Below are 14,238 nucleotides of genomic sequence, written 5' to 3' on the forward strand. Positions count from 1 at the left end.
TTCTGCATTCCTGTTAGACAACCCTAAACTGCTTTAAATAAAAATAAGACAGAAGTTTTAAATCATCTTAAAGTGTTTGATAGAGAAAACAAGCAAGTTACAGCTCCTTAAATAGCTACTATGGTAAAGTAATATTTTAATTCCCCAACCACAGCAAGCTATGACAGAACTCAATAAAAATTCTTTGAGGCAATTAAGAATAAATTTCAAAGTTTATTTATTTCCCCTTGACTAGTTTCATAATACAGTATCTTTTTAGCAGCAATCAGGGATCAAGATTCCCAAGCTCCTTTTTTGATCTTGTTCCTCATTTGCTCCGTGATCTTACTTAACCAGTACTTTAGTACAAGTATAGTACCACCTCTGTAAAACAATTGGAGATCTTTAGGTAAGCGGCATAGATTTTAGTGGCAACTTCACAGTTACTAGCTCCTAAGTGGGCATGTAACCAGCCAGGTAGTTTGTGCTGGCCGATCATCAGAAACAAGGGCTATACTTTATTTAAAAAAAAAAATAAACAAACGAGCAATTTCACCCTCTTATTTTAGTTTGAAGTATAGCCCATGGGTCCCACCAGTAGTACAGCCAGGTCAACAGGACAAAGGCAGAACTCTGACTCTTAGCACTTACTGCCCATAAATGTTTAAGCTCCCTTGAGTGATACACATGGGATAAAATATGTGCTTCTGCACTTTACCACTTGTACCTGTAAAGAAAAAGAGATCTGTTGCATTCCCCACATGCAAACAGCAGCCTTCAATTTCTCCCAAGCTCTCAGGGCAGGGTAAGTGTGCAAGAAGGGGGAAAAGGGGGACAACTGTCCCATCCCTCAAGATCGGTAGAAGTTTGCAGTTTAGGAAGGAGCTGGGTACGGTTTGATGAAGAAGTATTCATAGACAAGTTGGGGATATAATACTCACCTGGGGGATGATGGGCTATGTCCTTCCTGCCTTGGTGCCAATACCTACCTTACCACCGTGGGGCTGGCACAGAAGAGGCTGTGGTGAAAGAGTGAGGGGCAGCCTGTGCCCCCTCCCTGCCGGCAGGGCTGTGCCCGCTCCTGCCTGTCTCAGCGTGAGGGATACTTACCCGTCGGGGATAGTGTTCTTCTTTACCATGCTGAAAGCGGGAGCAGCAAGAGCAGGAGGCAGCGGTGAAAGTGGGCACTGCAGCAAAGGAGAGAGAACCGCGCGGTTAACACCCTGCCCAGCTCGCGCTTCTCTCTCACAGGCGCGGGGCTGGCCCCACGCACGAGCAGCGCAGCGCAGCCTGGGACAGGCCGTCCCCATTGTCCCTCTGCTGCACTGGAACAGGGGGAGAGAAGCAGCCTCGGCCGCGCCCCCCGGCCTCCAGGCGGGGGCGGGGAAGATCCGCCGAGATCCTCCCGCGGCCTGGGGCAGGGCCCGGCCTCCCGCGGAGGCGAGAGCAGCCACCGCCAGGGGAGGGAAGGCCGCGTCCCGGTGCACGGGCAGGCGCGACACCCCGTGCCCGGCCCCGGTAGCCTGAGAGGCCGGAGGCAGGTCCCGCGGGGACAAGCCGAGGCGACGGGCGGGGCTCCGGGCCGAGAGGGGGAGGCCCGTACCCTGAGCAGCTTCTCCGGGCGAAGGAAAGCGCTTACGAGACAGGCGCTGCCGCCGAACCTTCCCGAATAGCACCTCCACTGCGCCTGCTCGGCGCACGGCGCAGCTGAGAAGCGCCCAGCGCGCATGCTCAAGGGCTCGCGACGCGTGACGTAAAGCTACGCGTAGCGCCCAGCTGGCCAATGAGCGCGGAGGTCGCAGTGCGCCTGCTCGGTTGTGGGGGAGCTGGGTTTGCTTGTGTCCGTTCCCTGCCCTCTGCGGGCGTGAGGGTGGCGGTTGGGGGAGGGGTTTATAACGCCCTGTGTCTGGGCGTGTTTCAAGCGCGTCCCTCATTACCAGCCTGGCTCCGCGTTGATCCGGGGTCGCCCGAGACTGGCTCCTCTGGCTCCTGAAGAATCAGCTGCGGAGCCGTGACTAGCAGGCGACCACTGCTTCATCCTGTGGAGAAGATCAGCGCAGGGCGGGCCCTTGTGCTTTGTGGGCGGAGCCCCAGCCCTGGTTTCAGACCCCAGGCAGCTTGGTTTGTACCTCTTGAAGGTGTAAGGGCAAGCGCAGACAGAGGACTTCCGTGTGTATCCCTTCTCATTGGGATAGAGGGGTGTGTTTTTTAGTTCTTCAGTTGACTGGATCGTTGTATCCATTCATCAATAAATACAGAGACCTTTCCCATGTCACAAATGCAAACTATCAAAGTAGAAGCACTTTATATCCTAAGATGTCTGCTTCTAAATTACAGAGCTCAGAGCTGGAATTTTATGAGTCTTCAAATGTGTCTGGCACTAGGAAAGCAGTGATCATTTCTAATCCCGAGGTACAGCTACATTTCAAAAAGAGTCAAATTAATAATAATAAATGTAGTCACATTTCTCAGTGAACATTGTTTTAAATAGCCGAGGGGAGACATTCTAAACTTTTAAAATTGCAGAGATAGAAATACACATTCAGAGGAAAAGCAATCATGAAAAAAACTTTTTCCATTGGTTGACATTTTTGAAGTGTAAACTTGTTGGGTTTTTTGCAATCAGGTTAAGTGTTTCTTTCCTTCAAATGAACTGAACAAAAGTTGAACAGTTTAATTTTGAGAGGTAGTTGATAATGTTGATGTCAAATATTCCATGACATGACATATCATGGTCTTTTTCTAGTTATTTGTAACACTTCAGAATAAATGGATCCTGACCAGAAACGAGAACTGTCATCAGAAGAAGGAATTCAGGGAAGTTACTTTAAAATTAATTTTATATTTCTTTCCAGATAAGATGGACATGACTAATGTTTACATTTTAAGCTGCAAAGTGATGTTAATCATAGACAATAGGTCATAGACCTATATAGAAACCCACAGATCTTCTACATTTTTCTTTCTTTTTCCTTTCTTCTGCAGATTGTGTATGCAGAATATTTAAAATATTGTAGTGCTAGCTAGCAGCTCTGGGAGTGGGGAATTATTAAACAGCCAGAGTTTAGTACTTGGAATTAAGATTTTGGCTGTCAACAAGGATATTATTAGTACATTCAATAGTATCTTGAGGCTATTAGAAGTAATTGTCATTCAAGGTTGAATGATTGCAACATTTCCAAATGAGGAAGGTTGGTGCTAAGTAAAGGCATACCGTGTTCATGCAGGGAAATTAATTTTCAGTATACATCTGTGCAATACAGAAATATGATTTGTAACAGGGCAGTGGTATCCTCCTGTTAACCAATAACAAGTAAAATGTGTTTGTACACCACATTTTGCATATTTACCTGCATACTTTACCTAATCATATTAATGCAAAACATTCTGAGAAAATCAGGACAATTTATTCCATTGCGTCTCAGCAAGAGGTAGTTTATCCATGGAACTTGCATAGAAAGCACAATGTAGTTCATTACACTGTAGAATATCATGTTCAATAAAGATGAAAAGACAAGGGAGATTCTGAATTGCTTATACCCACATACTTCAGTTCAGAATATATTGAACTGGTGTTTGGATGCATTTGGTAAAATGCCTTTCTTACAACATATTTAGCTATATGAGTAGACATGTGCCCCTATATATGTGGGCATTGCAACATTTAATTGGTTAGAAGGATTGCTGTGGAGTCATGTAAACTAAAGCATTTCTGTTTTTCAAGAGTGATACTGCGTTTTTGGCATCTCTCCCAGTGTTTGCTTGTGAGGAGGAGTTGAATTTGGGTTTTCTACAATTAGGTATCAAGTGTTGGTCTAGGTTTCACTTTGGACCAGACTTTCAGAAAAAAACTTAATGATAAATTATGAAAATTATAGCAGTCTGTGATCCATCTTCTTTATATGGCAGAAGGTTAAAATAACTTCCTGCTGAAAGGCAGAAAGGCAGGGGAGAGAAGAAGGACATATTTCATAATGGCTCCTAACCAGGTACCAGTTTGTTGAATGTGATCAATTCAAACATTTTCGAAGTAATGAAAACAAAGAGTTGGAAAGAAAACTTACTATGGATTTCAGGAAATGAAAAAGATTTTATGTCAAATAATCCTCAGGTCCCGTAAAAAAATAAAGGTGAAATGTTTGGGCTGGTATACAAGAGGCCAAAGAAACAGGCAAATAAATTCCTGTTTTCCAGTCTCTCAGCATGCTAGTGCAGGTTATAAAAACTTCAGTAACAGTTTTTCTCAGGTAATAGAAACCAAGGGAGGAAAGTGCATATATGTAATTGACAGTCTGCATGCAGCAGCCATATGTCAAAAGTAACACCCAAAGGCTGCCATGTTAAATTAGAACATCAGTATTAGCAAGAAAGGTATTAATTGTCAGTGTCAGCTAAGTAAAAACAAGCTAATCTGGCCCTCTACCACAACCCACCCCTACTCCCCGCAACAAAACAGCAGTGGTTGATTTTGAGTTTTTTGTGCCCTGGCAATGTGAAAAGCCATTTGGTGAACTGATTAGTTTTTTTATTATGAGATTTTATTCAAAAGATAAGTATTCTATAGAGTATCATGAGGATATATACTTACTTAAAATGACACTTTTTAATTATTCAGAAGGACACAGCTAAAGAGAGAATTCTGAAGAAGATATCTATGAGAAGGAAAAGTGCTGTGAAAAAGGTGCTTTATTAATTATATTTTAAAAATATTCTGTACCATACTAATACTTTATTAGGACAAATATTTATTGAAAATACTTTATGTTCTAGACTTCAAGTATTTTGATACATTAATTATAATATATAATGTTAGGAAGTCTTTTAGATTTGTACTATGGTTGTGCCAACCATCTATTGCATAGTGTTACAACAATCTTTCAGAATACTTTTATCTAATAAAAATAACATATCTTATTCTGGCAGTATTATCTTGCTTTATTTTCCCCAGATCACCTCCTTACCAGGAAGGTAACTAAGCTTAAATTGACTGAAAATATTATTTTCAAGCAGTTAATTTACTACTTTCTAACAAAGCTATATGCCCAAGTATTCCAAAGGCACTCTGTTGTCAATGTTTTCTTTTAAGAGTTTGCTTAAGCTAGTCTCAAAGAGAATTTTTGGCTCTCTTAATTACTATTAAAATGAAAGTACGGATTTCCCTCGCTTTATGTGGGTTCTATAAGTGCAAATTCCCTCTTATACAATGACCCTTTTTATACCAGGCATTTGTCATCTGTGAGGTAAATTCACTCTTATGTGATCAGTGTGGTGGAAGCCCTCAGTCAGCTGCTTTTTGCAGTGCATTATGGGAGTGATGCCCACCAAAATATAGTCTCCTGTGTGGACTGTGCTCCTTGCTCATTGTCTATGACACGTGTTTCTGTAGTTGTCATCCCCATTATGGTAACGTTCACCACTACCCTCTGCTTGTGTGTGCTGTCTGCTATTGGTGAGTACCAAAATTGTCTTGTAAAAGTGGTAGAAATGGGTCTGGGGGTCAGTACAGTCAAGGTCTTGAAACATATTCATATTTGTTACATTGTAAAGTGGTTTCCCCTTATGCAATTTCGAGTTATGTGAGGTGTGCTTGCCTGGTCTTGAGAAGGCTCTTTCTAGCCACCTTGGAGCATGTGCCTGGGATTGCGTGTGATGTTTGGTCCTGCGATCTCAGCAGGGAATCACGTTCTCCCAGAGGGAAACCCCAGAACTTGCCTGCCACAACTTTGATCTTTCTTTCAATGGTGGGACTTCCTCCTGTGGTTCCCTGTGGGGCAGTCACACTCCCTAGCAGGCATTCTTGGGGCTCCACCTCCCCTACACCCCAGCCATGTGCCAGCCTACAGATGATTGCTTGATGACCTGCTGGTGCATGGCCTGGTATTGATTCTCATACTTTTCCTTGTCTGCAGGGACTTTGGTGTCTTTACCCAGCTATGGGCCTCTTTGGGGTGCTGTCCCTGATGTTCTTTAGTGCCTTTCTTAATGGTGCTGCAGCTTGTAGCACATGCCTTGATCATTCTTAATCTGTGAGCACTGCCCAGGGCCCTGACCTTTGTCAGGGTCCCGCTGGGCTACCAACAAAGAAAAAAGGATTAATAATAAAAAAAAAAAGGGGGGGCACCAGGCCTTGGCCCATCCCCAGTCATGAGCCCGGTGTCTGTGGCTCCCAAAGTCACTTGGAGTCCCTCAACACCATCTTTGTCTTTTCAATGAGTTGCGAACCCCTCAGAAGGAACCTGTCCTTGTGCAGCTGGGTGCTAGCCAGTACAGTCTGCACCTAGCCTGGGGAGGACGTTTGCTGCTTGCCTCCGGCTATGCCTCCTCCGTTTCTCCTTTGCTGTCGGCTTTTATTTTGGCTGGGCGGCATTCGATGATGACATCATTCACTGGCACTGCTTTCATCCAGAAATAAAGCTGGCTAGTGAACTGCGCAGGCGTTCCGCTCTGTCCTGGTGTGGCTCATCTTTTCCTTGTGCTTCTGTAATGGGTAAGTTTGCTTGATCTTCAGGGCTTGCATTGTGGGGTTAGGTTGTCCCTGTCGCAAGTCACATCCCTGTCTTCGTTCCCACGGGACACACTGTTTTCTAGGAACACATGTATAGCATAAAGCAAAGGAACCTGTACTAAAAATCTAAACTTGTTACCAGTAACATACAGTTTTAGACTCATCATCTTCTTGGTACCACTAGACTTGAATTACAAAACTTTCAAAAAACATGTACATTTCATTGGAATTACTTAAAATGTATAATCTTAAAAACAATTTTAGCCTAAATTTTTGGACAGCATCCCTTTGATTTTAATATCTATTTGGCTGGAAGGGTGAGTTATTAATTTAGTTATTTTAAATTGACTGCTGCTCTGCTTCATAGGCTCTTAGGGGACATCCAGACGAGTGCGTATGAACCTCTTACAACATCTCAAAGCCCTTTGAGACACTTGAAGAGACGTGTGAGGGAACAAAAAAATATTCCCTGTGCTGCAAGTTTGCAGCGTGGGGGCAAAATTAGGATACCCAGGGGTCAAAAAAAAGCACCTGACCCAATCCCCTGCCTACCCCCTGAGTCTCCCCTGATCTCTGCCCTGCCTGACCCCAGCATACCTGAGGCAACCAGAGGCTGGGGTCCTCCCCCGAGATGCTCTGATAGAGTGTCTCTGTGGCTGGCCCTCGCCCTGGTCCTGAAGCATGCTGCCTGCCCTTCCTGCGTTAGCAGCTTGCCAGCCACACAGAGCTGCACCCAGCCTCCTGCACTGCCACTGCCCTGTTGCATGGGTGTGGCTGAGGTCAGCAGGGCATCATGCAGCTCCATGTACTGTCAGGTAGCTGGGGCTACTCAGGCTGAGCAGTGCCAGGCCCTAGGTGATAGCCACAGTGACCCCAGCTGCCTCGCAGCATGCAGAGCCATGCAGTGCCCTGCCAACTCCGACTGCGCCTGCACGATGGGACAGTGACAGTGCGGGTGCCAGGTGGCTGGGGCTGGTCCCTGCTGCCCTGTGCTATATGGGGGGCCTCTGCCAGGAGGCCCCAGTGACCCCGATGGCCACTGCTACTGCTGGAGAGTGCAGGCCTTTTTTGTTTTAAAGTGCTGGGAGGCTGGGGCCGGGTGGGGCAGCCATCGGGGGTCTGGGGGTACAAGTTGGGACTGGGGCTGGGCAGCCATCATGGGGTTTGGAGGAGTAGGCGGGGGATGGGGCCAGGTGGGGCAGCCATTGGGAGGTCTGGGGGTGCATGTGCGGGGTGGGGCCAGGCAGGGAAGCCATTGGAAGGGGCTGCAGGGGATGGTGAAGGGGATCCCAGCAGGGGATGGTGGTGAAGGGGCAGCAATTCAGGGGGCTGGGAGAGCAAGCAGGGGTGGGGCACATGGGCCCTGCAGCAGGGGAGATGGTGGGCCCTGCAGCAGGGGAGATGGTGGGCCCTGCAGGGCTTCTATTGTGGGGAGGGGCTGTAGCCCTGTGGGGGGGGCATTCTGCGAGCTGGGGGGGCTGCACCCTGCAGGGGGCAGGGGACCCACCCCTCCTGAGCAGCTTCCCGCCACTACCCCCCTATGATCCACCCATACTTACCCACACATCCCACTGCCCTTCACAGCCACTTCCACCCCTCTTCTCACCCCCCTTCTGCAAACACCACATCCCCACAGCACATACCCTTTGTGCCCAGCTGCCAGACGGGATGAAACCTTGTGGCAGGAGCTGTGGCTTCAGGGACAATTGTCTCAATGTCCTGGTTAGTGAAGAGGTCTGGTTAGTGAAGAGGTCAGGGGGAGCTCTAATTGTTTTATGGTAACTCTCCCCCACCCTGGCAAACAGCAAAACACAGGTATTTAGAATTAATTTTATTAGGATAAGAGACACTGGTAGCCTTCCAAATTACTTTAACACTGTAGATAAATCAATAAAACATTGCCCAACTGATCACTGTCCCTCTGTCACTCTCTCTCTCTGTATATAGTGGTCTTTTGTTTTAATTGTGGAAGAACATGGATTTCAGGGTATTTTACAGAGTGACTATGGCATTTTTTTATGAGGGATGTTCTAGTTTTCAAATAGGGAACACCAGAGTTCCTGCTAGGAAGGTGGCAGGACCCAGGCAGAGGAGCCTGCTCAGAGCTGGCACCTTGGACCCAGCTGGAGGTGGCTGACCTTCTGGCCAGTTGGGGCCAGGAGGACAAACTTTGACAGTTCAAAGTGGGCCACCACACTGGGAACATCTGAGCGATAGCTGCCCAGATGGCTGGGCAAGCTGCACAGAGGCCAGCTCTGCCGCCACAGCCCACTGGCAGCTGGCCCAGAGGGGCAGATGCCTCTACTGGCTGTGCAGTCCCCATCTGGGTCTGGCAGGTGTGCAGCAGGTCACAGCCAGGCAGAAGTCCCCACTGCCAGACTGCTGCAGTGGGTAGAGGGTGCAGGGAACTCTCAGGGCTGCTTCAGCAGTCCAGCTGGCACAAGGGGTAGTGTCCCCAGGTACCAGTTGGCTGGGCCCCAGAAGCTCCTGAGAGTGAGTAGCTCTGAGCTACTTGCCAGGGCAGCTTTTTGTACTGGTGGGGCCAGAACAGGGCAACTTTTTACAAGTGCTGGCCCCAGGTTCTAGCTCACCCTGGCTGTAGATCCGGGAGGAGACAGGGTTATTTTGCCCCAAGGAGCACAACTTGCACCACACCAAAGTGCATGTCTGGGCACATGCACTGAGGCAAAAAGCCCTGGCTCAAATATGCACTGCTTCTGTTTGAGCTGCTGTAAGTGCACGTGCCTGCATTTTTGGACATGCCCTTAGAATATAAAGCTAGAGGAGACCATTAGACTAAGGGAAACATATCTGACTTCTATGTTACAGGCTTTTTAATTTCAACTTGTTACCCTGTATGGTAAACTGTATAACTTTAGTTTGACCAAAACATATTTTTGAGAAATACACCTAGTAATTGCTCGACAACTCAAAGAAATGGAGAATCCACAACTTCTCTATCAGTATACATACAATATGTACTAATAGGTAATCATACTCACCTTATTTTTAATTTAAATTTGTCTGGCTTCAGCTTCTAGCCACTTGTTTTTGTTTCTATTTTGTCTGCTGGAGTGAAGAGCCCTTTAGTATCTAGTTTGTTCTTGCAAAGTACTTACACAGGGTAATAATATCTGTTTAATCTTTTTAAATAGCTAAATAGATTGAGTTCCCCAAGTCTCTCAAAGCAAGGTATTTTTTGTGGTATTTTAATCATTTTTGTGATTCTTATCAGTCACCTTCTCCAATTTTACATCTATTTTTTTTAACTGGGCAGCAGAACTGGTTGTATTAATTCAGTCTCAGTCTTGCCAATAGACTGCTGTTAATTGCTGAAAAGTTAAAGCCACTTCTATACTCTTACTACTGCCTTGTTTATACAACCAAAGATTATGCTAGCCCTTTTATCTCCAGTGTTGTGTTGAGAGCTTATGTTACTTGGCGGGCTTTTGTGGTTTGGATTTATTTTACCACTATTTTTTTCACAGGCCACTATTCTATAGTTATGTTCTGCATTCTTCATCCCTAAATGTGTAATTTTGCTATTGATAGCAAATATGTTGACATGAATAGTCTCAGTTTACCTCATAATCCAGTTTACTTAATTTAAGATGACTTTCCTATCCTCATCATTTTTAGCATTTGACCACTCATAATTTGGATAATGTTCATTAACAAAATGAGCATTGCTGGGATCATTTGACCCCTGCTGACTGCCTCCCCTTTGGGTAGGGGGCTGGACCCGATTATCTTGCAAGGTCCCTTCCAGCCCGAATGTCTATGGAATCTATGAAATCTATGAACTATTTAAGTATCTTTGCTAAACTCATTCAATATTTTTTAATCTGCCTAACACCTAGGTAGAATAAGTGTTTTTCCTTTTTCATGGGTATAGGTTGTAGCCATGTTAGTCTAAGGACAAAGGAAGACACAATTCTTTGGGTAAATCTGATATCTTTTATTAGGCCAACTCAAATAGTTGGAAAAATTCTTCTTAGCAAGCTTTTAGGTATAAATACCCTTTGTCAGGCTGAAGAATCACCTGCAGTTGGTGTATACTCTTCCTGGATGGAATGAATAGTAAAGAGGCCAGAGGCTGGTATATATACAAGAAAGCCAGTTAGTGAAAATGTAAGTTGAGGGGTCAGTGGGTGAGACACAGGTCGGGGGGGAGGGGAATGAGTGTAGCTGGTAAATAGTGGAGAGGTACCTGGTGAGTCAGATGCTAGGCAGGTTATAATGTGTCACACCTTCAACGTCTATATTTAGTCCATGCTTTTTAGTATCCAGGAGGTTGATGAAGTTAAGTTCATAAGCTCAGCTGTGAAAAGTGTTTTGTAAAGTGCTTATTTCTTTCTTTCATTGTATAACTACCAGAATGTTGCTGTGAAGAAGGACTTCTTTAAACTAAATAAATTTAACAGAAAGTGAAACAACTGTTGCAAGCTTGGTCGTCATTATTTACATATAAGTAACAACCACCAATGCTCCTTTGATCATGTATCAGATGCAATAATGTATCATGTATAGTATAGATGAAGTATTTTAATGAAATGTTTTGAATTCTCTGCTAACCCAATCACATATTGTTTTTTCAAAGGCATTCTTGTTCTCCTTAGTGATTTTCTGTATTTTGAATCTTAACCTAATTTCAAGACACTTCAGTTAGAAAAGTTTAGTAACATACAATTTTCCTTATATTATTTGAGGCTTTTCTAGTGATTGTGTTTCAGCAGGTTATGATGATTTGGACCACATTTTATCCTAAATATAGACTTGGGACTCTTATAAACAATTTGGTTCACTTTCCATATTTAGATCCATCGGTGTTTCTCAAACTGGGTTTTATCTGAACTTCTAGAGGGTTCCTGAAAGGAAGGGATGAAATAGCAGAACAGAAATGGGTATAATTAACTTATAAATCATTGGATACGTTGTTAGATTAAATGAGGTTAAAATATTAACTAACAGGTGTGCTCTTATACCAGTCCACTTTACCAGGTAATTTCAGAACTTTTGGAACAAGAATAAGTTTAGATGAACAGCTGCATTATCTTTTTTTTGTGGTACAGTATGAAACTTTTCTGTCCTAATTAACACTACAGAAGAACAGGGGTTGTTTTGAATATGGTATGCATTTTTTCCAGCAATTCTTATCCTACTATTTTTCCTTTCCTGCATTAAAAAAAAAATTAAATAAACCTTGAAGTTTGTATTTGTGTTTAAATTTGTTATATTGTATTAATTTATTACTATATCATTGAAATCTGCAGACATTGCAGGTTAGCACAAACGCCAAATTATAAGTGATAAATTAAAAAAAAACATTTTTGGTATAGAGCCATATGGAAACAGCTTCTCAAAAGATGGGCCTTACATCATTCTGTTAATGATAAAATTGGAGGTCTGGTAGTCCAGCAGAGGGAGCAAATTCCATAGGGAGAATTTTCTACAGTAGACTGTCTGTGCAGTAAATGTTGCACATCTACATGTGGACACCTATTAGGCTGGAGTAAATTAATTTACTCGGTAGCAGGCTAGTACTTGTAAACATACTATAGGTAGTAAATGCAAGTAAGGTAGTAATTACAAGTCCTTTCAGCAGTGAATACAATACTAAGGTAGTGAATACAAATACTATCCTGTTGTGCGGTAAAAAACTCCACAGCAGCACACATATAGATGCTGCCCAGGCTGGCTGGGGCATGAGGGTGCTTCAGTGCATGGGCTGCCTCTGGCTAGCTCCACACTGAAGCTTCCTCATGCCCCAGCCAGCCCTTCTGCAGCATGTTGAGCCGGGGGAACAGCCCCAGGCTGGCAGGATGACTCTCCAGGCTCCCTGCCAGCTGGGGCTGGTCCAGCTTAGCTCAATGTGCTGCAGTCCTGGGCACACACTTAACAGGCACTGGAGTTTATTTCATTGCATTAATATGCATGTGTAGACATGCTCTGTCAAGTACAATCAAGGCATATCACAAAGTGAGTAAATGGTACCATTTAGCAGGTTGAAAAAAGTGACAGGTCCCCCTATCAAGTTTCCCAGTGGTTTTCATTAAGGTGGACAAGTGCTGAATCTTGCACTAGACAACTCTTAAGGCCATCTAGACAGGAAAACTTGCTGTGTCATGGAAAGAAAGCTGGTACCCATACTATAAAAGTTAAATCTGTGTTGAGATTTTTGTTTGATGTATACACCATTGAAAGGACATTGGAAACAGTGACTCTTCTGAGTGCTTATTTGAGGCTTGAGACAATTGGTCAGTTTCTTAGGTGCAGTAGCTTAATATTGAGTCGAGCCCAGTGCAGTGCTCTCTTCCATTATCACAATCACACTGTTACCATTTGAAATTGCAAGAGGAAGATACAGTATAGGAACATTTAGGTGTCATTACTTAACACCTGATCTGAAATGAGTCCCTTCTCAAGTGTTTAATCAGTTCCCTGTGAAATTGATAAATGCTTGTTACCTTTCATGAGAGTACAATCAGCCGTAAGAACTTTATGTAAAATTGCTTGCTGGACCTCAATATGTGTAAAGTCCTCTGTTTCTAATCAGTGACCTATACATACTGATGTCAGGTTTAATGTGTTTTTTAAAATTTAAACACTACATTAAAATAAAAGATTCACTCACCAAAACATACTTTTACTTATATTTAAGATAGAAACTAATAGAACTAAGAAAAAATACATTTGAGGTTGAGCTTTAGTAAACACTGAATTCTTTTTCTCAATAGATAAATTTCAAGCAGTGTAGTAAGGGCATGATTTCTGCCTTACCCTGCTTTTTATTTTATTGTATCCTTTATCAATATTGGTTATGGAATATTGTTTATGGAAAAGTGAGTACCTAATCTATTACACATTTGCTAGGAGGAAGTACTATGAAATATGTGGCAAATAGTGGGTCGAATAGTTGCTGTAAAATGTAGGTTTAGAAAATAATTATGCCTGATTTTGGCAGTTTATTTTAAAACAATTTAAACCTTTCCTTTGTTTACTTGTTTTGCACAGTTTGCTGAAAGAGATGAACATGTTCATAGATCACAAACAGAAGAACTTGTATGTCAGAATCTACAGGAAGGTAGTTCAATTAAAATACTTGTTTTCACCCTTTAATGAAACATTAATATTAGTGACATAAATGCTTCTGATTCACAGTAACTTTAGATTACAATTTGGCCACACGAAAAAATGTTTTACATATTTATTTTAATAAATGTAGGGCAAGTTTTCCCTTGTTGCTGCCTCTTAATCTAATCCTGCCACCAGACATCTTGTTGTCAAGGTGTCTTATTCTCACACTAGTTGTTTATTTGAATATGAGGGAGTTGAAATTGTGATGACAAGGAAATATATATGTCCTACTAAGCCAGTTGATTGTCCTGGAAGCCAGCTGAGAAGTCGTCCCGTGTCTCATAGCTGTCATTGACAGTCCATGTGCTGAGTCTAGGAAGCATCTGGGCTGGAAAACAGCTGTTGCATTCAATTTATTTCAGCCCTCTCATCCAGACTTCTTTCAGATAAGAGAGATTTGAACAAACCATGTGATACTGAATGTATTACATGATATAGTTAAAGTTCAGGATCAAATTTTCAAATAGATTCTGAGTTAGAGGACATCAATTCTTGTTTCTTATGCCCCACACTAGCATTTGTACAGTATATGTATGATCTTGATAACAAGCACGGACTTAAGGTTGTGCTAGCTTTTATTGTGTGTAATGTTAGAAGTTGGTATAAAAATTTGATTT

The 14,238-nt window shown here is 43.3% G+C and overlaps 2 protein-coding genes across 4 annotated transcripts in view; one reads left to right on the top strand and one right to left on the bottom strand.

The window, feature by feature from the left end:
• Positions 1-2,054, bottom strand: part of LOC149859949 (uncharacterized) — a 51,719-nt gene extending 49,665 nt beyond the window's left edge. The window contains exons 1-2 of one of the 3 annotated variants that reach the window (XM_090056833.1): positions 1,917-2,054; positions 1,090-1,166 (exon numbers count right to left, since the gene is read on the bottom strand). In XM_090056833.1, the coding sequence (XP_089912959.1) occupies positions 1,090-1,118 (29 nt within the window). In that variant the 5' untranslated portion in view covers positions 1,119-1,166; positions 1,917-2,054. Of the gene's footprint in view, positions 1-1,089; positions 1,167-1,582; positions 1,717-1,916 lie in introns of those variants that run through there. The other 2 variants (XM_090056832.1, XM_090056831.1) reach the window with 2 other exon arrangements.
• A 241-nt stretch (positions 2,055-2,295) lies between these two features.
• Positions 2,296-14,238, top strand: part of CC2D2B (coiled-coil and C2 domain containing 2B) — a 119,054-nt gene continuing 107,111 nt past the window's right edge. Inside the window, exons 1-2 of the mRNA XM_090058719.1 lie at positions 2,296-2,391; positions 13,499-13,568. Of these exons, the coding sequence (XP_089914845.1) occupies positions 2,296-2,391; positions 13,499-13,568 (166 nt within the window). The remainder of the gene's footprint in view (positions 2,392-13,498; positions 13,569-14,238) is intronic.

The sequence above is a fragment of the Crocodylus siamensis genome, chromosome 7, assembly GCF_052110815.1.
Source record: "Crocodylus siamensis isolate JL-2025a chromosome 7, ASM5211081v1, whole genome shotgun sequence".
NCBI classification, from domain to species: Eukaryota; Metazoa; Chordata; order Crocodylia; family Crocodylidae; genus Crocodylus; species Crocodylus siamensis.